The sequence below is a fragment of the Herpailurus yagouaroundi genome, unplaced genomic scaffold, assembly GCF_014898765.1.
Source record: "Herpailurus yagouaroundi ecotype Mexico unplaced genomic scaffold, PumYag 28, whole genome shotgun sequence".
In the NCBI taxonomy this organism is placed as follows: domain Eukaryota; kingdom Metazoa; phylum Chordata; class Mammalia; order Carnivora; family Felidae; genus Herpailurus; species Herpailurus yagouaroundi.
In genome coordinates this window covers 20,447,699-20,474,309 of record NW_024412376.1, presented here as the reverse complement: position 1 = coordinate 20,474,309, position 26,611 = coordinate 20,447,699, and the positions used below count along the sequence as shown (strand labels likewise).

The window sequence follows — 26,611 nt, the reverse complement described above, 5'->3', positions numbered from 1 at the left end:
TTCCTTCCTTCCTTCCTTCCTTCCTTCCTTCCTTCCTTCCTTCCTTCTTTCTCTGCTTTCTTGAATTTTTGCATGTACGATGTTGCTGGAAGGGCAGTAGTTTAGGTGTCTAGGAAATTCCAGGTCCCCATTATTTTGTTGCTTCCTTCCAGGATAGGGTTGAGAAGGGGGTCAAGGAGCCTTGGAAAAGAAGACCCTGTGGCAAGTCTTTGTGAGCTGAGGTTGGCAGAGAGTAGCAATGCCACAGCATGGAGGGCATCAAAAAACCCAAACTTGCAAAGCAGTTTCCAATATTTCTGAAGTGTATTAAGAAACATTTTTATTTTCTCCTTATTTAGTTTCTTCTTTACATGTAAAATTATTAAGAGTGGGGTTCCTGGGTGGCTCAGTTGGTTAAGTGTTGGACTCTTAGTTTTGGCTCAGGTCGTGATCTCACCGTTCATGAGATTAAACCCTGACATGACAGTGCATGCCTGAGATTAAACCCCGTGTGACAGCGCAGAGCCTGCTTGGGATTCTCTCTCTCCCTCTCTCTCTCTGCCCCTCCCACTTATGTGTGCACGTGCTCTCTTTCCCAAAATAAATAAACTTTAAAAAGTTATTAAGAGCTCCTGGAGCTCTAATTTTGATTGCTTTTTCAGTGACTCTAATGAGTACATGATTGTAGTGTATGGATAATCTCGCTATTTAAATACTAAGTGCTACTGAAATTATGACTATATTTAGGTTAGTACTTAACATTTCAATTTCAGTTATAAATGCCAAATAAAAGAAGACACAAAACAGTTTGCAGAAAGTACATGAAATAAAATGGGAATAAAAAAAATCTGACAGCAGCAATAGGAAAGAAAAGCAAATTAGCCGAGTCAAGCTAATAAGAGTAATAAATAAGTTAACATTTAAATCATGTGAAAGTAGGAATCCTGTAATACTTATTCCAACCTTAAATTCATTACATGGCTTCTTTATATTCAATTTCTACTGAAAAATTGTTTTGCTTCTCTCTTTCCTCAGGTACTAGCAGGAATTTCCCTTTACTTTTTATTCATTTTACTCACTCACGTTCAATGGTATGCCATCAGGGAGTCCTTTCTTGATTGTCCTAATTAAAAGAGAAGGTCTTGTCTCCACTCTATGACATGGTTTCCCTGCTTCTACCCTTGCTCCATTCCAACCCATTGTCCATGCTGGGGTCAGAGTGATTTTGAAATCCAAGAACAACTAATGCTGTTCTCCTGGTTAAAACCCTCCAGTGGCTCCCCATTTCCATCAGAAGAGTTCACACTCTTGTGTGGCCTGCAAGGCCCTACCTAGTCTGCTCCCCTAAGCCTCCCATCTCTTTGACTTTTTATCTTTTTACCCCTCCCTTCTTGTTATGGGCTGAACTGTGTCCCCCTAAAATCCATATGTTGAGGTCCTAAACCCCAGGCCCTCAGCATGTGACTGTATTTGGAGATAGAGATAATTACATTAAAATGAGATCCTCCAATTTGGCCGGTGTGACTGATGTCCGTATAGGAAGAAGAAATTAGGACTTAGCTGTGTACACAGGGAAGACCAGGTGAAGACATGGGGAGAAGATGGCTATCTGTAAGCCTAGGAGTGAAGCCTCAGAAGAAACCACCCCTGCTAACACCTGAGCTCTGACTTCTAGCCTCTAGAACTGTGAGACAAGAAATTTCTCTTAAGCCACCCAGTCTGTAGTACTTTGTTATGGCAGCCGAGCAGTCTAACACACCTTTGTTTATTCTTTTTATTTAATGTTTATTTATTTATTTTGAGAGAAAGAGAATATGTGCACACAAGTTGGGGAGGAGCAGAGAGAGAGGGAGAGAGAATCTCAAGCAAGCTCTGTGCTGTTAGCACGGAGCCCAGCATGGAGCTCCATCCCATGAACCATGAGATCATGACCTGAGCCAAGAATACGAGTCAGACTCAGATCCTTAACTGACTGAGCCATCCGGGCGCCCCACCTTTGTTTACTCTTTATCCTCTTTGAAGTCTTTGTAGTTCCTCAGACAAACCAAGTGCGGTCCCTTTTCAGGCAGGGCCTTTGCCTCTCAAATTCCCTCTGCATGGAGTGCTGCTCACCTGCATGGCCTACTCCCTCACTGCAGTCTGCTTTCTGCTCCAATGTCACCTGTTCTAGGGGCTTCACTGAGTCTTGTATTAAAAATAGCACTCCTGTTCCATCATTATTTATCATCTTACCCTGTAAGCACTTACACTATGTAAAATACTTTATTAATACATTTCTTTGTCACCTATCTTCCCTCATGAACCCTTGCCCTGACTGTAAGCTCTGTTTTGTTTACTGCTGCTGTATGTTGAGTGCCTGCGATAGTAGGCACTCAGTAAATATTTGCTCAGTGAGTAAACAGAATGAATACATGACATTTTTAATCCTTGAAGCATAAAAGTAGGGTCACTGTAAAGTCATGCTAATCAAACATACTAATCTTACAAATAACATTTTTTTTCCTTATTTAAATTTATTTATTTATTTTTAATTTACATTGAAGTTAGCACAGAGTGCAATAATAATTTCAGGAGTAGATTCCAGTGATTCATCCCCTATGTATAATACCCAGTGCTCATCCCAACAAGTGTTTTCCTTAATGCCCCTTAACCATTTAGCCCATCCCCCCACCAACAGCCCCTCCAGCAACCCTGTTTGTTCTCTGTATTTAACAGTCTCTTATGTTTTGTTTCTCTCTGTTTTTATATTCTTTTTGCTTCCCTTCCCTTATGTTCATCTGTTTTTTTTTTTTTTCAACGTTTATTTATTTTTGGGACAGAGAGAGACAGAGCATGAACGGGCGAGGGGCAGAGAGAGAGGGAGACACAGAATCGGAAACAGGCTCCAGGCTCTGAGCCATCAGCCCAGAGCCCGACGCGGGGCTCGAACTCACGGACCGCGAGATCGTGACCTGGCTGAAGTCGGACGCTTAACCGACTGCGCCACCCAGGCGCCCCTGTTCATCTGTTTTTTATGTTAAATTCCACATGAGTGAAGTCATATATTTGTCTTTCTCTGACTTATTTTGCTTAGCATAATACCCTCTAGTTCCATCCATATTGTTGCAAATGGCAAGATTTCATTCTTTTTGATTGCCAAGTAATACTCTGTTGTATGTATATACCACATCTTCTTTATCCATTCATCTGTTGGTGGACATTTGAGCACTTTCCATACTTTGGCTATTGTCAATGGCGCTGCTATAAACATTGGGGTGCATGTGCCCCTTTGAAACAGCACACCTGTATCCTTTGGATAAATCCCTAGTAGTGCAATTGCTGGGTCGTAGGGTAGTTCTATTTTTGACTTTTTGAGGAACCTCCATGCTGTTTTCCAGAGTGGCTGTACCAGTTTGCATTCCCACCAGCAGTGCAAAAGAGATTCTCTTTCTTTGCATCCTTGTCCACATCTGTTGTTGCCTGAGTTGTTGATTTTAGCCATTCTGACTGGTGTGAGGTGGTATCTCATTGTGGTTTTGATTTGTATTTCTCTGATGATGAGTGATGTTGAGCATTTTTTCATGTGTCTATTAGCCATCTGGATGTCTTCTTTGGAAAAGTGTCTATTCATGTCTTTTGCCCATAAAATGACATTCTTGCAGTTACCATTGGGTTCTGGAGAAAGGTGTTGTGGATTTTTAATTAAGGTAACTTAAAACCTTAATAAATACACATCACCAGTTAAAATTTCATTTATTTTTATTAAGACTTTAGGTTCTCCAAAAATTTTAATTAAACCTACTTTTGATAAGTTAATAATTTCTACCCACGAGAGATTTAATTAGCATTTGAAAAGGAATTTAAAGCTATACCATGCTGTACAAACATTATATGAAAAGCATTAAAGACTTTCTTATATGGGGGGAGAGGAAATTGCTAAAGTTGACAAACATTCAAACTTAAAAGGAAACCATGCCAAGTGACAACCTCCCTTTTAGACCAACCTGCAATATCCATATTGATTACCTCCAAGACCAAATGTTCCAGCTACTTCTGTTCATCGTGGACCATGTGTAGTGACACCGTGGTTTCCACACAGAAACTACATGGATTAATACTGGGAAATTAAACCTATGTAATATTTGACCAGATCCAAATTGATTATGGTTGTATGGACATGACTTTCAATTTGATTTTTCATTACATGGTGGTTGCCTCCTTGCTGTCCCTAGATCTATTTTTTCACTATTGCCTCTAGGAACCTCTACTTATCCAACTGAAATTAAAAACAAAAACAAAAACAAAACTGTGACTAATTTGCTTGAAGTTTTAAAAAATAACTTATTTTTTAATTTTTATTTGAAAACATTCTTTTTTTTATTCTTTGAGAGCGAGCGAGTGAGCATGAGTGGGGGAGGGGCAGAAAGCGAGACACAGAATCCAAAGCAGGCTCCAGGCTCTGAGCTGTCAGCACACAGCCCAATGTGGGGCTTGAACCCATGGACCAGGAGATCATGACCTGAGCCAAAATCAGATGCTTAACCGATTGAGCCACCCAGGTGCCCCGAAAAATTAATTAATTTATTTTTTTATTATAAAAGTAAAGAGCCATGTTAAAGAGTATTTTGAAAATAAAAAGTTACCCAATTTTTGCTTTTTTGGTGGATGTCTTCTTATTTTTTTACATAGTTGTAATTAGAGTATATGTATGCTTTCATACCCTGGTTTTTCATTCCATATTATATATAATCATTTTAACATAGTGCTTCATAAAATGAATGATACTGCTTCATAGTGGTGTTTTAGTGGTTGCCTAAAACTTAAGTGGATGAACCATAATTGACATAACCCGTTTTCCTACTGCGAGAACTTCAGTCCCAAAACCTCAACCCCTACCCCCAATGTTTTGCTGTTTTAAATTACAATTACTGTCTTCATGTTTTTTTACTTTCTTCCATATTTTGAGTAATTCTTTACTATGAATGTCCATAAGTGGAGTTCCCAGTGGGTGGTAAAGGGTTAACTCAGCAGATCTGGGTCACTCCAATGACGGCTGTGTTTGTGACTGGCCCTTGGCTGGCTCGTGGGGACTGAGCTCTTGGAATATTTTCATTAATGAGTGTTTTTCATGTCTGGGGTCTTGAGTCATGCTATAACTGCTTTTCTAGGTCGTTTTTACTGCGTGCTTTACGGTGGACACCTGAGAGCCCCTCCGTGGCTGTGGAGCTTCAGTAACTGAGGTCCACCATTGCAGGCACTGTGTGTGACTGACCCCTGATAAAACCCCTGGCAACCAGGCTCTCAGGTGAGCTTCCCCTGTTGACGACACTTTGCCCTTGCTGTCACACATCATCACCCAAGGAATTAAGCATATCCCATGCGACTCCGCTAAGAGGGGACTCTTGGAAGCTTGTGCCTGGTCTCCTCCAGATTATGTTTGTCCCACGTGCCTTTTCCCTTTGAGATTTTACTCTATCCTTTTTGCTGCAATAAATGGCAGCTGTGGCTACACTAGCTTCTGGGTCTTCTGAGTCCTTTTAGGGAACCATCAAGCCTGAGGGTGGTCTTGGAGACCCGGACACAGCTGGCCTGGTTGCCATTCGGTGGCAGATAACAGAAACTACTCTAGCTAACTTAAGTGAAGTGTTTATTATCATATATTCTGTGGTTTCCAAAATTGTTTGGAATGCGTGTAAAAGTAAATGGGGTTTCCAGAGACAGTTTCTAGCCCTGGGATTTCATTTCTTCTGCCAGGATCAGAAAGCCCACACCAAGAAGCTGCTTGCTGTAAAATCACATTGCCTTAGCAAATGGATGCCTTGCCTCTTGACTTGCTCCCCTCTAAACTCAGTTCCGAATCCAGGCATCTGAATGATGGAACTTCACTCATACATGGACTGTAGCTGCAGGGCATCTGGAAATGTGGTATTTCATTTCCACTGTGCCCAAAGACACGAGAAGGAAATTAGAATTCTGTCCAGTGGGCCAGTCCACGCTATCTAATATCTTGTGTTAAAGGATATAAACGTTTTAGCGTTTCTTGATATATACTGCCAAACAGCTTTCCCAAGAGGCTGGAAAAATTGACAGTGGCTCCAGAAAGTTCTCTAGTGCTTTACTGTATGAGGGGAAGGTAATCTCCCTGGATGAAAATAAACACTGAGTAATAAGGGGCAGCCTAATCATTTCCTGTGCTCTCCTTCCCTACTTTTCTCCCACTCTGTTTTTCTTGGAAGAAACAGATTCCTATAGATTGTGGTTAGAGGTAATCCCTTCCTTGAAAGCTGGGGATTATAAATCAATATGTAAATCAACTACTCTTTGTTGGTGACTTAAAAACGAATGCAAGCCAGAAATTATATAGTGCTGGCTAAGAAATTTTCATTATTTTTGAAACTACTGAATAAGCAGAAGGCTTATTTTACTTTTACTTTTATAAACTGAATTCATACTTCCCTCTTTCTTCTTACAGTAGTGGAATTGTTAGGTTCATCTCAGGCCTCCTCCAGGCCCTGTGTCTTTCCAGACTTTCCTAAATAACTACCACTGGTTGTCTTAAAAACCGAGATGGGCTTAGGGGTGCCTGGGTGGCTCAGTCAGTTAAGCATCCAACTCTTGATGTAGACTCAGGTCTATGATCTCATGGTTTGTGGGATGGAGCCCTGTACTGGGCTCTGCCCTATTACTTGGGATATCCCCTATTTGGAATTCTGTATCCCTTTCTCTCTGCCCTTCTCCTGCTCATGCTCTTTCTCTCAAAATAAATAAATATTAAATAAAGACAGGCTTAAAGTCAGCTAATAAGAGCTTTGAGATGAGATTTTTGCTCAAGAACTTTAGCTGTTGGAAGATGTAACATCTCATCCAGATGCCAAAAAAATATTTAATAACTATGGTGGATATGTTTATACAGACATACCTCATTTTACTATGCTTTGCTTTATTGTGCTTTACAGATAATGCATTTTTTAACAGATTGAAGGCTGTGGCAATTATGTGTCAAGCAAGTCTATTGACACCATGTTTCCAACAGCATTTGCTCACTTAGTGCCTCTGTGTCATGTGTTGGTGATTCTTGCAATATTTTAAACTTTTCATTATTATTATATTTGTTAATATCTGTGATTAGTGATTACTAGTGCTGAAAGCTCAGATGGTAGTTTGCATTTTTTTTTAGCAAGAAGGTATTTTTAATTTTTATTATTTATTTATTTTTGAGAGAGAGAGAGAGAGAGAGAGAGAGAGAATGGATAACAGGGAGGGGCAGAGGGGAAGAAGGGGACGGAGAGGGAGAGGGAGAGGGAGAGAGAGAGAGAGAGGGAGAGGCAGAGGGAGAGAGAATGAATCCCGAGCAGACTCCATGCTGAGTATAGAGCGGGATGTGGGACTCTATCCCACTACCCTCGGATCATGATCTGAGCTAAAATCAAGAGTTGGATGCTCAACCGACTTAGCCACCCAGGCACCCCTATAAAGTATTTTTAAATTAAGGTATGCACATTATTCTTTAGACATAATGCTATAGCACACTTAATAGACTACAGTATACTGTAAACATTTATATGCACTGGGAAACCAAACAATTAATTTGACCTGCTTTATCACAGTATTTGCTTTATTTGTGGTGGTCTGGAACCAAACCCACAATATCTCTGAGGTATGCCTGTATACACAAAGGATGTCATAAATAACAATGATTTCCTAATTCCTTAAAGGAACTTACAACTTAACAATTACTACATCTTGGAACATTGCGGTAATTTGTTAAACAGCAATAGAAAGCAAATGCAGGGTATTTATGATACACTGTCATAAGGAGATCCTATTATTTTACATATAACATGCACATGCATAGAAAAACATCTCAAAGGATGGATGATAAATGTTGACAGTGGCTTTCACTGGGGGGGGTAAGACAGCAAGTGGCTTTTACTTTATCACTTATATTTACTATATTGTTTGAAAAATTTCTAATAAGCATATATTACATCAATAGCCATATGGGAAAAATAAGGGTCTGAAAAGGTGAGAAAGAAAATCATTAAAAAGTATATCCTAAGTACCTCAAAGGGGTGTAGATTTAAATTACATAACTGATAAGACTGTATTTTTATAAATTGTGCAGTATTATGAAAGTACACTGTAGCATATTTTTCTAAGCCCCTGATCTCTCTTCCTTATTTAGAATTAATAGGTCTGATGCCTTTAGGTGTGCTTAGTTTCAGAATTTTATTTTAAAGGGATATCTATGGTACAACATAATGTCTCTAGTCCTCTTACTGAAAATCATTTACAATGGACAAATCCTAACAATTTTTGCAACAAGCTTTCATTAAATTTTCCTAAAAATAGAAAGAGTTCACATTATATACCATTTTGAATTTATTTTCTTACATTTTCAAAATAATTTACTGTAAAATGTTAAGTTTCAAGGAAAATTTATGGGAAACCATAGAGCAGCTAGAGTTCTTTACAATAAAATCCAGGATAAAAATAATTTTCAGGTTGAATATTTATCAAAAGGTATAAGTAGATTATAAATATATTTTGGCAATCTGATGAATTTAAGGGCACTTTAAAAGTCATCTAGTTAAATTACTACAGATATGACACGTTTGATGAAATCTAACCTGTAAGTCTAATGCCAACGATCATTTCTTCCTGCTAAATCATAAAAATAATTTATCTGAAAAATCCATGAGTACTATAAAGATTTCTTCATAAAGATTCTTTAATAATTTGGGCTAATCTCTGGAAGGCCTAAAATAGGAAAGAGATAAGAATTAATGAAATTAGGCTGCTACTAAGGAAAAGTCTGTGATAATTTAAAAAGCTCACACAAAGAGTATCTTAGGTTGAACTGAAGCAATGGAAAGTCAAATTTAACATCAGCTTTATCAGGGTAGGATGCCAGCAATGTCCACTAATACATGTAGATATAAGCTTGTCAGAGTTCCAGGATTTTTGTGTATTCTTATAGCCCTCAAGATCATTATTTTCCATTTTCTCCATAACACTAATTACTTTTTCATATGATCTCTCACCTGAACATATGTTATATATTGTTTCAATTGTCTAACTCTATTCATATGTTAAAACAGACATAACTTCTGAAAAGTATATTTAGCGACATGAGAAAGCAAGTAAATAAAGAACACACCAAGAACCAATACATCTGCAAGGGCGAGTACAGACTCTTCTCTCAAGGTTAAGGGCACTGTTCAATTAGGGCTCTTCTATTTGGACTCCCAAACACACAGTCCTTAGGAACTCGTTTCTTTGCTTCTTGTTATTATGGCTAAACCCAGACTTGTGATGAATTTAATATCATTGTATTTGACCCTTGCTGATACATTTTTCTTCAGAGAAAGAGACTGATGGCTTTCATGAATTTGTACTGTTGACTCATGTTAATTCCATGAAGGAAGGAAAGAAATTTTCTTCATAACATGTTAATAATCTGCTCACACTGTTCAGCAAGTCTGAAAACTATTCACGAAGACAAGGAAATTTAACTACAACTTGGTCTCGTGAATTTGTCTATTTATGACTGTTAAAGCGTGTCTTTTAATAGTAATTCATGACTTTTTAACTGATACCTGTTGCTGAGAAACCCAAGAAGACATTAAATAATGTTATAACTCACAAAATGAACACAAGCACCAAAAAAGTGGAATTGATATCTAGTGTTATTATGAAAAGAATATTGTGCTCACCATATCCATTTGTTCTGGAGAAGCTGAAGAGAAGGACACTCTAAAGTAAGGGCTAGGTGCTGAGGTATCGGTGTAGAAGACATTTCCAGGAAGCATTAATATCTAAGAGAGTTTATGGAAAACAAGTGAATGACCATTAAAACAAAAAAAACCTAAAGGAAATATAGGTAGATCTAATCTCAGAGTGGGTAAAGACTTTTTACATTTGAAAAAAACTTAAGAAAATCATGAGAAAAATCATTTTATATAAAAATTCTGTATGTCCTATAATAAATAAAATAGCACACAAACTGGAAAAATGTTTATAAGAAATATGGCAAATGCTACCTCTTCTCCATATAAAGAATACAAAGAAACTAAGAAGAAAAACACTAAAATTAGAGCTTTGATGGGCAAAGTACAGCTTATAAAAGAAATAGAAATGGTAATAAACATGAATAAATGTTTAACCAACTAGAAAAGTAACATAAATTCAAACAATGAAAGACCATTTTTAAGTTATCAAATTTGGAAGTAACTTTTAAGCCGGAACTTGAAAGATAAGTAGTTGTTGGCCGAGCAAAAAGTGGGGGAGGGGTATTTTAGGGAGAAGACAGTGTAAAGGCCTTGAGATGGGAAGAAATTGGTCTGGCCAGAGAACTAAAAGGAGGTAAAAAATTTAATGAAGTGAATGACTAAAAAATGTTATGTAAGTGTGTCAAGACAGAGTGGTGGGAACAAGTAGTATTCTTGATGTGAACACCATGGCAGTTGGCTCACGGACTGTGAACTCCATTTCCTGTCTTTCCTGGGTATAGAAATATATTCTGTTCCCAGCTTCTTTCCAGTTATATGTGGCCATATGACCAAATCTTGGCCAATGGATGTGAAGGGATGCATGCCATTTCTAGGCCTTCCCCATAAAAATCTCTCCATGTGTGATCCATCATGCTCTTTCCATTTTGTAGCCATTGTGTAATCCATGGGTTGAAGACTGAAGAGCAACAAGAAGGAAGGAACTACAGTCTCTGATTCACTGTTTGGACCGAGTTGCCTGCAGATCACATCTTTAAAAGTTTTATGTGAGTCAGAAAGAAACTTTGATTGTGTTAAGTCTTTGAGAATGTTGTCTAATACAATTATGATATTCAAAAGGATTATTACATGGTAAAAATCTGGGCACTGTCTGGTAAAGTAAGATGAGTTGGGAGTGACATGGTGTGGGCCATTTTGGGGAAGAGATTTCAAGGCAGAAGATGGGTTTCTGTGTCCTGAATAACAATAAAATGAAAACCATCATTTCTCCCAATATAGTGGAAAGGTTTGGGAATGTATTACAAGCAAGGGGCTGTAAGAGAAGGTGGGAGTAGTAATAATCCCTTTACAAGATGACCAGGATTGGGCTAAGGTTGAGATTGTAAAGTTAGAGATTATTTAGAAAAAGAAAAGGTTACATGCAACAGGATAAATGGGATATATGGAGAACACCGAAAAAACTACAAGAAAGTCTGAGGTCTATATCCTTAGCACCCAGCTCAGAGATACATACAAATAAATAGCCACTTATCAAATGTTCTTGATGATAATGGCCTTGGCAGAAAAGCAAAGGAGACATAAAACTGGTTTATTATACTAATATGTATTTCTTTGAAATAAGTCAGTACTTGTTAAGTACTTAGTATGTAGAATTAGTAGGATTAGAACAATGAATAAAGATGAGCCTTGTCCTCAAGTAAGATGGTTAGAGAGGATGCCTGACTTGAAGTCCAGGTAGTCGGTTTCCACATCTAATCTCTGGACATGAGTTTTTCAACGTCCAGACTACCTCCTGTCTCAGGCACTAGCGTGGTCCTGTGCCAGCATTAACACAATCTGTTTGCTTGTACTTCCTGCTTCAAGACAAAAGTGATCCTAGAAACAGATCTTAGTGTTTACAAAGACTGGCAAATGTGATAAAAGAATTAATTCACGGAGAAAAGATATCTTATTAGGTAACAATTTTGAAAATATTTAGATTTTTCACCTTAATCAATGCCCCCGAATGATAACTAAGTAGATTTAAGTACAAAATGAGAAAAAAAACCCCAAAAAACAAAAAACCTAGAAGTCCTTATAGTCTGATTTTAAGTGGAAATAACAAGATACAAACTTTTCTGTGTAATTTTGACAATGGAAAATAATTGCACAGCCAAAATACTAGATTTAGACAAGCCCTTCAAGAAAATATATTACAAATGGTCACAAAATTGGGGTAAGCTATTTAAAAAATTTTCATTATTCTTTTACGTATTTTCCAAGTTTGCTGCCATGAGTGTGCTTTACTTTCTTAATAAGGAAAAAAAAAACCCTCTGCTCTTAGCTACTAAACTAACCAGTGGCTGGGATGACCATATTATTATTAATGTAGACCAGAAGAATAATTATGTGACTCAACAATCTATTATGGTTTTAATAGTATTACTAGAGACATGAGATCTAGAGATAGGAGGTAACATCTGATATTAAAATATTATGGGTTGGAGTGGAGGGCAACTTTTATTTTAAGTAAGAAGTCATGTTAAAGAAAAAGTACAACTCTTTCCCCCTTTTACCTCTTTCTTAATGGCTTTTTCTTCAATCAGTTGTTTTACATCATAAATGCCCTTAATTTTAAGCCATAAAAACATTCCAGCAGTAGGAACATGCCATTCTGCCAAACCTACAAACCAAAGAAGAGAATAAATATCTGCTAAAGCCAGTTTTGATGATGTCAAATCTGTTACTTAATGATGCAATCGCAGTAACTGTCAACTAGTATTTCTAAAAATGTTCCTTCAGAGATAGCATTTTTAAAACATAGAATTTTATGAGTCCTGACAATTGATGTTCTGAGTTTATTTCACAAATAAGAGAGGTGGTGAAGGTAGAGAGGGAGATATATACACGAGTATATATTTCTAATTGTAGTCAGTCTTAGGGTTGTGTGAGGAGTCTATGGCCTATGTCTACTTCCCTAATTAGAACCATGCAGAAGCCAAATGTGGCTCTTTCAAATTTAGGAGATTCCTTAACTCCTACATTATTCCAGTGCTTCAATAAATCCTATCTTTTATGTAATAGTTTTGAAGTCCAATGGATTAGAGTTTTTATCAGAATGTAATTAATTATGAAAAGAAGTTCCTGAAATTCAAGACCCACATGCATTTGTAGGCTTTAAGTTTCATTGAGTATTAGGATAGAGAAACCAAGAAGGAAGGATAATTATTTTGATTTTAATTATCTTTTTTTAAAAGTCGCTTTTGAATCAAACCTTTTCTTTAACTCCATTATACAAAGTGGTAGGATAGTACTCTTATCAAAAAGACAATTCTGTATTTGCCAAGAGCTTACAAGAAACAAGATATGATGGAAATAAGGAACTGTTTTTTTTTTTTTGTTTACTGTTAATCATACTGAAGGCTTTTTTAATGATGTAATTAAAACCATGTAATTCATTAGTAGAAAATTAAATCTAAACCATCCTGCAATCACATTAGCAATAGACAATATTAGATAAATGAGGTTAATGATTAGAATGCAAGTAATCTGTAATGAGAGAACTGCCTTAGAATGTACTGTTTTGTTTTTATACAGTCTGATTAGAAAAGGAGTATACTGTTGTTTGACAGTTCCTCAGCTGTTTGCGGGAAATTTTGAAGTAACTCTAAAACCTTTTGAGTATTGGCATCATTTAGCTTTAAGTTATTGCTAATGGGTTTTTAGACTAAAAGGTCCTTTTTTCTCCCTTTAAAACACAAGCTCTTTGCAGCGGACAGGTAATGTAGAGATAGGTAGAACAGTGCCAGGGTTTGGAGATTGTTACTTTTGAGACTACTTACAGGGCACCATTTCTTGGCAAGAATACTTCTGGACTCTTGTTTCTTTTCTCCCAGGCTTATTATCAGTCACTATGTGGTGTTTATTCCCCACTCATAAAAATGCTAGTGTCTATCACAGGACAGGATATATGTTCCACTCACCACTTAACCATTTGTCTGCAGCTGCCAGTAATGCATCCTTCTGCTTCCTATAGAAATCAGTAACCCTGGAAGAAACAATGAAAAGCATGTGTTAAATACATGCTTGATTGAAGAAACCCAAAGGCTCTGGAGTCCAGTCTATAGGAATCTGTTTTCCACCTTGTTTAAAATGTTGAATACTTGAAATGGGAACACAGCATGTTTGTTTACCTGTCTGCTGGTAAGCTTTGTACCATTGCATTTTTCTCCCGTTATTTTGGAATAATTCAAAAATGAAAATGAATAAAAAGAATTACATTTCTATGTAAAATTTGGAACCTAAATTGCAATACCTCTCTACATGAGCCAGGAAACCTTCTTCTCCCCATTGGTGTAGAAGCTGTGATACTAGAAGCTAAAAGAGATAAGACAACAAATGTCATGGTTCACCCTCTAAAAAGTGACATCAAAGCAAATCACTCTTGATTACCTGTAAACCACAAAAAAATATAACAAGCTGAACCAGCTTTACATAGTGATTTAAAATAAATGTAAATTAGGGGCGCCTGGGTGGCTCAGTCGGTTAAGCGTCCGACTTCGGCTCAGGTTCATGAGTTCGTTTGTGAGTTCGAGCCCTACGTCGAGCTCTGTGCTGACAACTCAGAGCCTGGAGCCTGCTTCAGATTCTGCATCTCCCTCTCTCTGCTCCTCCCCCACTCATGCTCTGTCTCTCCCTCAAAAATAAATAAAGCTTAAAAAAGAAGAAAATAATAAAATAAATTTGAATTAATAACAATGACAATAACAAATATTTATATTGCTATGTGCCAGAAACTATTACAATATATTTACATATGTAGATAATTTAATCTTCATAATACCCCAATTAGGCTATTATTTCTACTTTACTGGTGAGGAAACCAAGGCCCAAGGGTTAGGTGAACTTTCCTGGGGTCACACAGCTGGTCACAGACACAGCCTGGATTCAAGTCAGGCAGTCTAGCTCCAGATCCATGCCATTAATTACCATACTATATTGCTTCTCTAAATATAAAAAATATATAGTAGATATATAGTTATATAAGGTTCTCAGTGATTTTTCTATATAATATGAAAGCTTTAATGCCATAGATGGATAGTGAAGTTTTGTTGATAACACGGACAAAAAATATGGGAAAAAACCCCAACTTGATAAAAATGGCGATATGTTCTTTATGGAATGTACAATATCAAACAAGCGTCCTGGTCTTAGTATACCATTCTATTCATTTTGAGTTCTTAGGTAGCAATTCTACCTAAGATTAAGTACTGATTCTAAAGATTGCATTAGGGATGGATCCAACAATTTCTCAAAGCTTGTGAGGAAATTTATACATTCTCCAAAATAAATTTTACTTTATTATTAAACTAAAATGCATTACAACCAGTGTCTTTAGGGGAGGTTAGCACGTGTGCAATGAAGGCAAACAAGCAGTTCCTAAATAGGTCTGGAATCCTTGTGCTCAATATGGATTCCAAGACAATGAAGCTAAAGTTATATTACTTCAGTAAGGCCACTTCCATTTTCTTCAAGTTCAACAAAGTTTTTATGGCGTTCCTGGGATAGATGCTAGGGAAACAAGATGACTAAGACACCATGACCTGCAAGGAGTTTGGTCTACACTGCAAACACCAGGTCAATTCAATTCTTATTTGCCTTTTATTTATTAAAAACATTTTTTGAAAGTTTATTTATTTTGAGAGAGAGAGATAGTACATGAGTGGGGTAGAGGCAGAGAGAATTCCAAGCAGGCTCCACCCTGTCAGTGCAGAGCCCGACATGGGGCTTGAACCCACTAACTAAGAGATCATGACCTGAGCCAAGAGCAAGAGTTGGACACTAAACTGACTGAGACACCCAGGCACTCCTGATTTGCCTTTTAGAGTAAACATCTGTGGTATCTGATCTTCTAATTCAGTCCATATTGGAACTAGAGATTCAGTATCAGTGACTTACTCCCTGCCACCTTAACTCAGTCTTACTTGCTAATATCTATTTTCTATTCTGATTGCTTAAAAAAAAAAAAAAACCTATTTCTGAAATTGTTCTTACCTGTGTAAAAGTGCTGGGGTGCATAGTTGAAACTTGTGTGTGTAAGACAACTCTCTCTATCAAGGGTTTTGGACCAGTTATAAACCCTAGTCTCAACCTGCACAAAAAGAGAAAAGGTGCAATATCCATCCTGTATTAACAAATATTACATGTGATTTTACTGCCTTCATTAGGAAGACAGTTGTAACCTGGGGACAAATGGGCCTAGACCACGAAAACGTTCTAATGAAACTAACTACTTGTTATTTAAAATACAAATTTAAGACTACATTAAAGATACAATGCAAATCTGACCAAGTATTTTGAAGTGTGTTCTTTCATATGTGAAACCCAAAACCTGACCAGTCCCACTACAACTTTAGATTAATGCCCACATACCTTTGATTTCTGGAGATGAATAAAGAAAGAAAAGGCATATATTAATAATCAAACTGATGCTTTAAGGTAAGGGGAATACAAGTATCTCAAATGAGAATTATTTGGACTAAAAGACACTCAGGTACAGTCTATCTTTTTTAGATCTGGCCATAAGTTGAGACACAAGGGCTTACCCAGAGGAGAGGACTTTTGAAAAAGAGTCAGCTCTGATGACACGCCCATCAACGTCCATGGAAAGAAATGTTGGTGCCCAGGACTTGAAATGGAAAAAATATATATTGTTAGCTTGAGAACTCTGTTAGTGACTGTATAATTATTTTGTGTAGAGAATGGAAAGGGCATAGGTTTGGATAGGAACACAGCCATCTTTTCTGTTACCTTAATCTCAACCCTTTAAAATGGAATAAGAAACAGAGATGCATGTTCTTTTATTAGTACCTGTCTTTCTTCATGGCTTTTCTGCCAGAAACACACAGAAGGGTTTATTCATTTGCTTAAGATGCTATTATTATGAATTTAGGGACACCTCAAATAGGCCCTCCTAGCCTCAAAGGTTGACGTCCAGGATCAGCAGATTTTGAGGAAGGATTCAAGAAAAATTTGTCTGGATTAGATCAAAATGAAGAGGGCCAGCAGCAGTCAGGATTATCTAGAGAGAGAATGATCCTTAGAACAGCTAGCGAGATAAAACAAGTTGAGAAATTTAGTCAATCTGCAACATTGACTTCACTGTAGATGCATACAAGAAAAGGGGCCCAGTCATGTTGAGGGTAAAGAATAGGTAGGTAGATGTGGTATTCAGCAAGCTATATGGAAAAATCAAGAGTTTTGGTTTCTTTCCAGCAGATTTTAAGGGAGCATTGAATGCAAGTATATGTTCTCTGCAGACATGAGAGCAAATATAGTGTTTGATTTTGAAGAATCAGGCACTGGGAATCTGTACCACCGCTGCTATCTATTAGGAGAGCATGATCATGAAAAGTGGCATGCATATATAGTAGAAAAGAATCTAAAAACCCATTATTCTGCAGGTAGAATCCAGGCCTTCAGGACAGGGATGGAAAATATGTGGCATGCTGCCAGTAATGCCTTTTCCTATGTCCATAATGGACATCACTAACTGGGCATGACCCTCTTTCTCTTTCAGTGTGGGTGCAGCTTCCCAATCCTTTGCAGACATCATTCTAGTCAGCCACTGCCAAGAAACTAGTTCATATCCCAAATGAAACCTACCTCATATCCCTTGTATGATGTTTAAAAATCTATGAACTAGAATTTGGAGTTCAAGAAGACCATCAGCCCTGATTTACTGTTGCCAAATGCGTGGTATAGAGACCTAGCTACTATTTTAAAGGTAAGCCTATTTCTGGAAAAAGCAGTAATGCCAGACACGAGAGATACCAATTCTGTGATAAAACTGAAAGATTTAAGATTGAAGTGGTAGCAAATTACTAATAATTTTATTTAATTTCCACATAAAGATAGATTAGCTCTGACTCAGCAGCCAGGCTAAAATTAAATCAGTGTAATAACCTACAACTTACCTTCCAATTGTGAAATAAATTCATATCACCACTTACCTTGTTGAACTGGAGAAAATAGTAAGGATCATCTTCTATTATGAGGAAATCATATTTTCTTGCAAGCTAAAAAAGGTTAAAGTCATATATTTAATTCTTAAGAACTGTCTAAGCTGACTGGAATCATAATTCTTTGTATCCATCCATCCATCCATCCATCCATCCATCCATCCATCCAAGAAACTACTGAGTACTTATTGTTGTAGATAATGAAGATAGAGGGATGAACAAGGCACTGAGGCCTCTCGTTCACATGGAACTTACATTCCAAGTTCTGGGAAAGATGATATACATAAGACCATGGATAACGAAGAGAAGAAATACAGATGAGAGGTTTTAGGGGCTAGGGAGAACATTAATCAGGGTGATATTGAGTGGGGGGTGGGGGCAGAGAGAGAGAGAGAAAGAGAAAGTAAGAGAGAGAGATAGGGTAGCTATTTCAGAGTGAATTATTGGGAAGCCTGTCCTGACAAGGTTGTGCAAGAGCTCAGAATCACAGGATGGAGCCAGTTGTGCAAATATCAAGGAAGATTCTAAGCTGAGGGATGAGTGAGACCAAAAGCCCTTGGGTGGGGGGGGGGGGGGAGAAAAAAAAACCTTGACATGTTTAAGGGATGGAAAGAAAGCCAGGGGGCTGCAGCAAGAAGGTGATAATAAATGACAAGGCCTGAGAAGAGACTACCAGGTCACATAGCTTTGGGAGGCAGGTGAAGGAATTTGGATTTTATTTTAATTGCAAGGGGAAGTCACAAGAGGACTGTAAACAGGAAGACCATGAGACTGGCTTTACATTTATATTTCAGCAGGGGAACGACATATATGCCTGGTTGCTGTGTGAAAAATAATTGGTTGAGGATCAAAACTGGAATGCAGCAGGGGTCCAGTGAGGAAACCATACTAGCAGACCAGTGAGGGAAGGTGGTGGCTGGGAAGATGGTGGGACTAAGGGGAGAAGAGAGAAACAGGTGGATTTGGATCCATTTGGTGGTGGAGTCCACAGTTGGGAGAGGAGAGAAGGGAAAGAGAAGAATAAAAGGTGATTGTTTATGGTGGCACTATTTATGGAGATGGAGAATGTTAGGGGTGTGACTTGGAGGTTGGGGTGTGGCTGCACTAAATCAAGAGTTCTATTAGGTCATGGTAGGTTGGAAATGCCTATTAGACACTTATGTTGGATGTTGGAAACATAAATTGGATGGAGAAGTTGGATACAGAAGTCTGGCGTTCAGGGGAAAGGCGTTTCTATGATATAGAATGAAATTTACAGCCATACAACTGGATGAGACTATCTGGGAGTAATACGTAAATAAGAAGAGAACTCAGGACAGAACTGTGGAATGCGTGAAAAATAAGACAATACTTCAAAAAATATATATATAAATGAGTGAAAGAAACTGTTTGAAAGCTTTCTTTATGATTCCACTGTACAGTCTATACAGTTTAACATGACTTTGGTACTTATTTAAAAACATTTTTTTTTACATTTATTTTTATTTTTGAGACAGAGAGACAGAGCATGAGCTGGGGAGGAGCAGAGAGAGAGGGACACACAGAATGCGAAACAGGCTCCAGACTCTGAGCTGTTAGCACAGAGCCTGATGTAGGGCTCAAACCCATGAAATGTGAAATCATGACCTGAGCCAAAGTCAGACACTTAGCCAACTGAGCCACCCTGGTACCCCTTTTTTGGAACTTATTAGCTGGGACACCTGGGTGGCTCAGTCGGTTGAGCATCCAACTTCAGCTCAGGTCATGATCTCGTGGTCTGTGAGTTCAAGCCCCGCGTCCAGCTCTGTGCTGACAGCTCAGAGCCTGGAGGCTGTTTCAGATTCTGTCTTCCTCTCTCTCTGCCCGTCCCCTACTCATGCTCTGTTTCTCTCTCTGTCAAAAATAAATAAACATTAAAAAAAATTATAAATAAATAAATAAAAGCTATTTGTAGCTAAAAACCTAGGGAACATCATCAGGTACATAAAAGAGACTTTACAAAAGGCATACTTCTCTTATTTTTCAAAGATTTTTGTATAGCTAGGTATGTGTGTGATATTTAAAATTTTTTAAAATTTTTATTTATTAAAAAAATTTTTTTAACATTTATTTATTATTGAGAGACAGAGAGAGACAGAGCATAAGCATGGGAGGGGCAGAGAGAGGAGGAGACACAGAATCTGAAGGAGGCTCCAGGCTCTGAGCTGTTGCACAGAGCCCTACGCGGGGCATGAACTCACAAACTGCGAGATTATGACCTGAGCCGAAGTCAGATGCTTAACCGACTGAGCCACCACCAGACACCCCTAAAAAAAATTTTTTTTAATGTTTATTTATTTTTGAGAGAGAGAGAGAGAGAGATTAGGGAAGGGGCAGAGAGAGAGGGAGACACAGAATCTGAAGTAGGCTCCAGGCTCTGAGCTGTCAGTACAGAGCCTGACGTGGGGCTTGAACTATGAACCAGGAGATCATGACCTGAGCCGAAGTTGGACACTTAACTGACTGAGCCACCCAGGCACCCCTGTGGTTGATTTTTTAAAAAAATGTTTATAGTGGAAGCTTAGGCATCATAGTCTGGTACCTAAAGGAGACTTTACAAAAGGAGCATTCCTTTTATTTTTAAAGAATTTCTTTGTAACCTGAAATGATAAGGAGTAGGAAAGAAAATTGACAAGTTGAAAATATAAATATAAAATAATGAAAATCAAACTTGCGGTCAAATATTAAATAACTTCCTAAAATTTAATATCAGGTCAAAAATACTATTTCCTTTTATATGAAAATAATCTATTAAAGGAAAAGAAAAATCTCATAGTTAACAAAGGATGGAGTAATTTCTTGTGTTTAAATTTATTAGAGCCCTTGGCATAGAGGACTTCCTTTTATTAAAAGCTATTTTCCTTGTAAGCAAGAGGCTAATAAGAGAGCTTGCACAGTACTCTTCTCAAACGTTGAAAATAAACAAGAACATGGCCACATACACCTTCTTTTAAAATACCTCATAGATTTCCTTCTTGCGGTTAGTTGTTAATGAGTTTCCAGTAGGGTTGTTGCCGTTTGGGACAGTGTAAAGAAATTTGGGGGTGTTTCTCTTGGGGTTTTTTGAGTCTTCTGGTTTCCATTTGGAAAGTACTTCTTTGAGGGAGCCTGGAATAATACCATATTCATCACTGGAAACATTAATAATGTTGCAGCCCAGTGGCATTAGCTGTTGAGCACAAAAAAAAGGAAAGCCCAAGTTCAGACATGATTACAAAATGTGTCATCAATGGTTCTTCTTATACTAACCAAGAATGTTACCATTTAGACCCTTAAACATATAAACCTGCACTCAGCTCTATGCTGCAAAGGTTGATGTTGTATATTCTCATTTTATCGTTGCCCTGGGGTAGATTCCATTATTGTTCGACAAAAACTCCTGCCAGTTTCCACAGGAAGGAGTATACTTCCTTGCTCTTCTGTGTCAGGATTGACCAGTCCTATGTCTTGCTCTGGCTGATAAATTGTGAGCAGAAATGATGTATGTTTCTTCCAAGCAGAAGCTTTAAAATCCCAGCTTGTGGTTCTTTATTTCTCTTTTCCCCTTGCTCTGAAACTGGGAGTGTCCCAGATAGAGACTGCTTCTGTCAGCTTGGGGCTTTGGATGGAGATGACATCGAACAGAGCTGCAGCTGCCTTTCGGTGGACATGGAATATATAAGCGAAATAAACCTCTCTAGCCATAAGCCAATGCGATTGGGGTCATTCATTATGCAGCATAACCTAGCCTCTTCTGACAGAATTATCTTTATAATTATAGTTAGAACTGATTCATAAAGTAGAGGTTTATTAATGAATGCTTTTTTTTTGACAAAGCAAGTTAAACAGAAAGCATCTGTTATGCTAATACCTTAAATAGTTACTAGCAAAGGTGATATTCAAAATATTTAACAGGTGATATAGCATGGGAACATCAGAAACAGTATCTGACTGGAATAGAGTCCTGGAGGCCCCCTGCATTAATTCTGTATGATGGGAAGTTAAGGGTGGTCTTAGGGGAGGGGCCAGGGGAGCCAGGGTAGTGATGGGCATGAGGAGGTACAGGGAGGGCAGCAGTTTACCAGGGTATGTGCAAGTATTTCACATTTCACCAACTGCTAAGCCTGAGATGGCGAGTAACGGCCTTGCTTATAGACCTAATTTTATAAAAATCTTGTGGAGTCTTATTCCTGGATGAATATAAAAAAAACCTGAAACTTAGGAAATAACAATAATTTAGTGAGGTTCTCAGAAAATAAAGTTTTCCAAAGGATAAGCAAACACTCTTAGCAGTCAAATGTGGAATTATGTACTAAGTGGGAATAATCCAGACAAATTTATGACAAATCTAAAAATTCTTAGTCTAAGAAAGCACATCTACCATGAATAAAACAAATTAATATTGGGCCATGAAATAAATACATATTGCTTACTTGCACATTTCCTCAGTGTGGCACACAGTTTCTGCTTGGGTAGGTGAAAACATTTGTGCATGTGTTTACGTAGACATTGGTTTTACATTCATGAGCATTATATAAGGAGTTTAGTAATTATTAATTAGTATCCAGTAATTAAGAAAAAGCAATTATTTTACTTTAGTTTTTATCGTGGTAAATAGGTATGCAACAAAAATTTTGCCATATTTAAGTGTGCAATTCATGGCATTAATCACATTCACAATGTGTACATCCATCATCACTATTGATTTCCCAACTTTTTCATCATTCCAAACAGAAACTCTGTACTCATTAATCAGTCACTCTCCATTCCTCCCTATCCCCAGGCCCTGCTAACCACTAACTTTCTGTGTCTGCAAATCCACCTATTTTAGATATAAGAAACATATAAGCAGAGTAATACAATATTTGTCCTTTTGTCTCTGGCTTCTTTCAGTTGGCATAATGTTCTCAAGTTTTATCCATTTTGTAGCATGTGTTAAAACTTTGTTCCTTTTTATGGCTGACTAATATTCTATCATATGTATATGCCACACTTTATCCATTCACTTGTTGATGTACAGTTGAGTTGCTTCTACCTTTTTGCCATTATGGATAATGCTGCACTGAACATTTGTGTACAATTATCTGAGCTCCAGTTTTCAGTTCTTTTGGGTACATACTTGGACTTGAACTAATCAATCACATGGTAATTCCACGTTTAATTTTTTGAGAAACTGACAAACTTTTCCACAGTGGCTGTACCAATTTACATTTCCACAAGCAATGTACAAGGGTTCCAATCTCTCCACATATTCAACAATACTTGTTATTTTACATTAAAAAAAAGTTGTCCTAGTAGGTGTGAGGTAGTATCTCCCTATGTTTTTGATTTCTATTTCTCTAATGACTAATGAGGGTGGGCAACTTCTCACGTGCTTATTGGCTACTTGTATATCTTCTTTGGAGAGATGTCTATTTAAGTCCTTTGTTCATTTTTAAATTAGGTTATTTGTTTTTTTGTTGTTGAGTTGCAGGAGGTCTTTATATATTCTGGATATTAAGTCCTTATCAGATATATGATTTGCAAATATTTTCTCCCATTCTGTAGGCTATCTTGTCACTTTCTTCATAATGTCCTTTGATACACAAAAGCTTTTAATTAAAAACATTTTTTTTTAATGTTTATTTTTGAGAGAGAGAGAGAGACAGAGCACAAGCAGGGGAGGAGCAGAGAGACAGAGAGACACAAAATCCAAAGCAGGCTTCAGGCTCTGTGCTGTCAGCAGAGCCCAACATGGGGCTCGAACCCATGAACCATGAGATTGTGACCTGAGCCGAAGGTGGATGCTTAACTGACTGAGCCACCCAGGTACCCCACAAGTTTTTAATTTTTGATTAAGTCCAATTTATCTATTTTTTGTTCTTTTTGACTACGTTTTTGGTATCATATCTAAGAATTTAGTGCCATACCAAAGGTCATGAAGATTTGCCTGTATGTTTTCTCCTAAGATTTTATAGTTTTAGCTCTTCCACTTAGGTCTTTGATACATTTTGAGTTAAATTTTTATAAGGTGTGAGGTCAGGGTCCAATTTCTGTTTTTCCATGTGGAAATCCAGTTGTCTCAGCATGATATGCTGAAGAGACTATTCTTTCTCTATTGAATGGTTTGGTACCCTTACCGAAATAAATTGACCATAGATGTGTGGGTTTATTTCTGGACTCAATTCTATTCCATTGGTCTATATGTCTATCCCTATACCGTTACCACACTATTTTGATTACTGTTGCTTTGAAGTTGGTTTTGAAATCAGGAAGTGGGAATCCTCCAACTTTGTTCTTTTTTAAGATTGTTTTGGCCATTTGGGTTCCTTCCAATCCCATATGATTTTAAGAATTGGCTTTTCTATTTCTGCAAAAAAGGCTACTGGAATTTGATAGGGACTATGTTGAATCTATAGTTTGCTTTGGTATTACTGACATCTAAACAGTATTAAGTCTTCCAATTGATGAATAGGTGATGTATTTCCATTTATTTGGATCTTCTTTAATTTCTTTCAACAGTGTTTTATAGTTTATAGGTGCCAGTCTTTTGCTCCCTTTGTTAGATTTAATTTCAGATATTTATTCTTTTGGCTATTATTATAAATGGAATTATTTTCTTAATTTCCTTTTCAGGTTGTTCATAGGAAAAGCATTTTTTATAATATCAATTTTATCCCTACTTAGAAGTTTTGAGAAAATATGCCTTTCATTAACACTATATTGTTGTTTTATGTATTAATTTTAAATACGGTATTAAACTCGAAAAAGAGAGAATCCATGATATTAGAATCAACAGAGCATAAAGGTCATCTCATTCATTTCCCTATTTTAAGCTAGAGTTACTTTTCTAACACTTGTGTTAAATGACAGTTCAGAGTAACTTTGAAAATCTTCAGTGATGGGCAATAAGTACCTTACCTCCCTAGGCAGTCAGGAGCCAGGTGAGGCTCATGGCTAGGAAGTTATTACATTGAGTTGAAATAGCTTCCCTGTATTTTCCACCCTTTCATTCCAGTTCTGTTAACCTGAGGACATGCAGAAGTCAATCCATGGCTATCCTAAAGTATTGTGCCCCAAACAAACCTAATTCTCAATGGTGTGTTCTGATTAGTGCATAGTACAGCCAGATGACCAGCTTCCTCATTCTGGATATTATAGTCCCATTAATTTAATGCTAGAGTGGAAAGTCCTAATTATACCATATTGGCTTACCGTTATATTAAATTGACATACAACATGATTATACTTAGGCATACGGTAATAAAAGATGGTAATGGAAAGATACGGTTTTGTAAATGAAGTTGCATTTCAAGTGAAACATGAAGAAAGCTGGACGTGATTTTGCACAACCTAATTTTAGCATCTACATATTTAGATTTTGTAAAAAGAAATGTACAAAGTGGAGGGTACGCTTAACATATTTTACATATATCATTTAAGATTCTCCTGTCTTATTTTTCAGTGGACAGATAATTCCAAAGGTACAATGTTTTCTTCTTATGTATTATAAGAAAGAGAGTTGCCTTTTATAAAAATGTGTACTCACAGCTTGAAGTGTTCCTGAGTAAACAGGTTCATTAAGGAGGACATTATCTCCAGGATTAATGATCATTTCAAACACCTAACAAAAGAAGCATAGGTTAGGTTGGATAGTATTGTTTCAATTCTTAGAGCCCTTTTTTTTTTTTGAGCTTATTAGGATTCTACAGTAGGAGTTGGCAAATTTTCTGTAAAGTGCGGGATGGTACATATTTTGTGGGGCCATAATATCTCCATTACAACTATTTATCTCTGCCTCTATAGTGAGAAAGCAGCCAAAGACAATACGTAAACCAATAGGTGTGGCTGAGTTCCAACAAAACTCTATTTATAAAGTCAGATGAAGCCTAGATTTGGTTTTTCAAGCTGTGCATAGTTTTCCAACCTCTGTTTTAGGGTAAGATAACTAGCTTGACTCTAAAATTCATTTATTCCTTTTATTCCTTCTTTGAAAATATACTAAATATTTACTCTAAGCCAACCCAGCGTATGGTATGGAGACAAAATGATGAGCAGAGCAACAAGGTTCTTATCCTCATGGAGGTACTAGTCCAATGGGAAAGCTAGATGCTAACCAAATAACTAAATAAATGTATACTTAAAAACAATGGTGAGTTCTATGAACTATAGATGCACAATGCTATAAGGGCTCACTGAAAGAGGACTTGGACAATCCGGGAATTCCAGGCATTCAGGGAAGTCTTCCTTGAGGAAGTGATGAGATGGTATAGGGGATTACAATAGGTACATTTTGAGAAACTGAAAGAAGTCTGTGGCTTAAAGTGGGACGTAAAGAGGAAGGTGGCGTGAGATCTGATAGAAGTAGGCAGAGAAATACCACGTTGGCATTCAAGCCACATGAGGCCAGTAAGAATTTTAGGTAGAGGCTGGGAAGGAGGAGTCACATTATCAGATATGCATATTGGGAAGATATTTCTGGCAACAATATGAAAGAATAAAAGATGAGTGAGAACACATGTGGAACGTTTGGGAAATTTTGGGATTCTCTGGAACGTTTTTGCTGTAGTTCTGGAGAAAGATGCAGATATAGCCTGACCAACAGTGACAATGGAATTGGAGAGGAAAACTGAAGAGGTATTTAGAAAATCCATGCCAAGAGAACACAATTATGGATTATAGAAGAATGAGGAAGGGGAACCATGAAGACTGACTCCTGGAGGGAGTGATGCTATTCACTGATAAACAGAACCACAAAGTTGTCCATCTCTGGGGGACAAGGTGATGAGTATGTTCTGGTTTGAGATGCCTTTGAAACATTCTGTCACAGTTCCAAGTGGACAGATGGATAACATGGATTTGGAAGGAACGTGTAAGTTACTAGCTATGATGAGCACAAGGGTGTGAATGGAGGTACCCAGGGAAAGTATATGGACTGAGGGGAGA

At 37.4% G+C, this 26,611-nt stretch overlaps 1 protein-coding gene across 6 annotated transcripts in view; it reads right to left on the bottom strand.

Annotated features, from left to right (window-relative positions):
* Positions 1-26,611, bottom strand: part of AADAT (aminoadipate aminotransferase) — a 32,259-nt gene that overhangs the window by 657 nt on the left and 4,991 nt on the right. For 4 of the 6 annotated variants that reach the window (XM_040470601.1, XM_040470610.1, XM_040470596.1 and 1 more), the window contains 9 exons: positions 25,215-25,289; positions 20,667-20,876; positions 17,681-17,746; positions 16,274-16,356; positions 15,723-15,819; positions 13,984-14,045; positions 13,652-13,716; positions 12,245-12,351; positions 9,675-9,776 (listed from right to left, as the gene is read on the bottom strand). In XM_040470601.1, the coding sequence (XP_040326535.1) occupies positions 9,675-9,776; positions 12,245-12,351; positions 13,652-13,716; positions 13,984-14,045; positions 15,723-15,819; positions 16,274-16,356; positions 17,681-17,746; positions 20,667-20,876; positions 25,215-25,289 (867 nt within the window). Of the gene's footprint in view, positions 1-3,517; positions 3,634-7,555; positions 8,719-9,674; positions 9,777-12,244; positions 12,352-13,651; positions 13,717-13,983; positions 14,046-15,722; positions 15,820-16,273; positions 16,357-17,680; positions 17,747-20,666; positions 20,877-25,214; positions 25,290-26,611 lie in introns of those variants that run through there. The other 2 variants (XM_040470626.1, XM_040470636.1) reach the window with 2 other exon arrangements.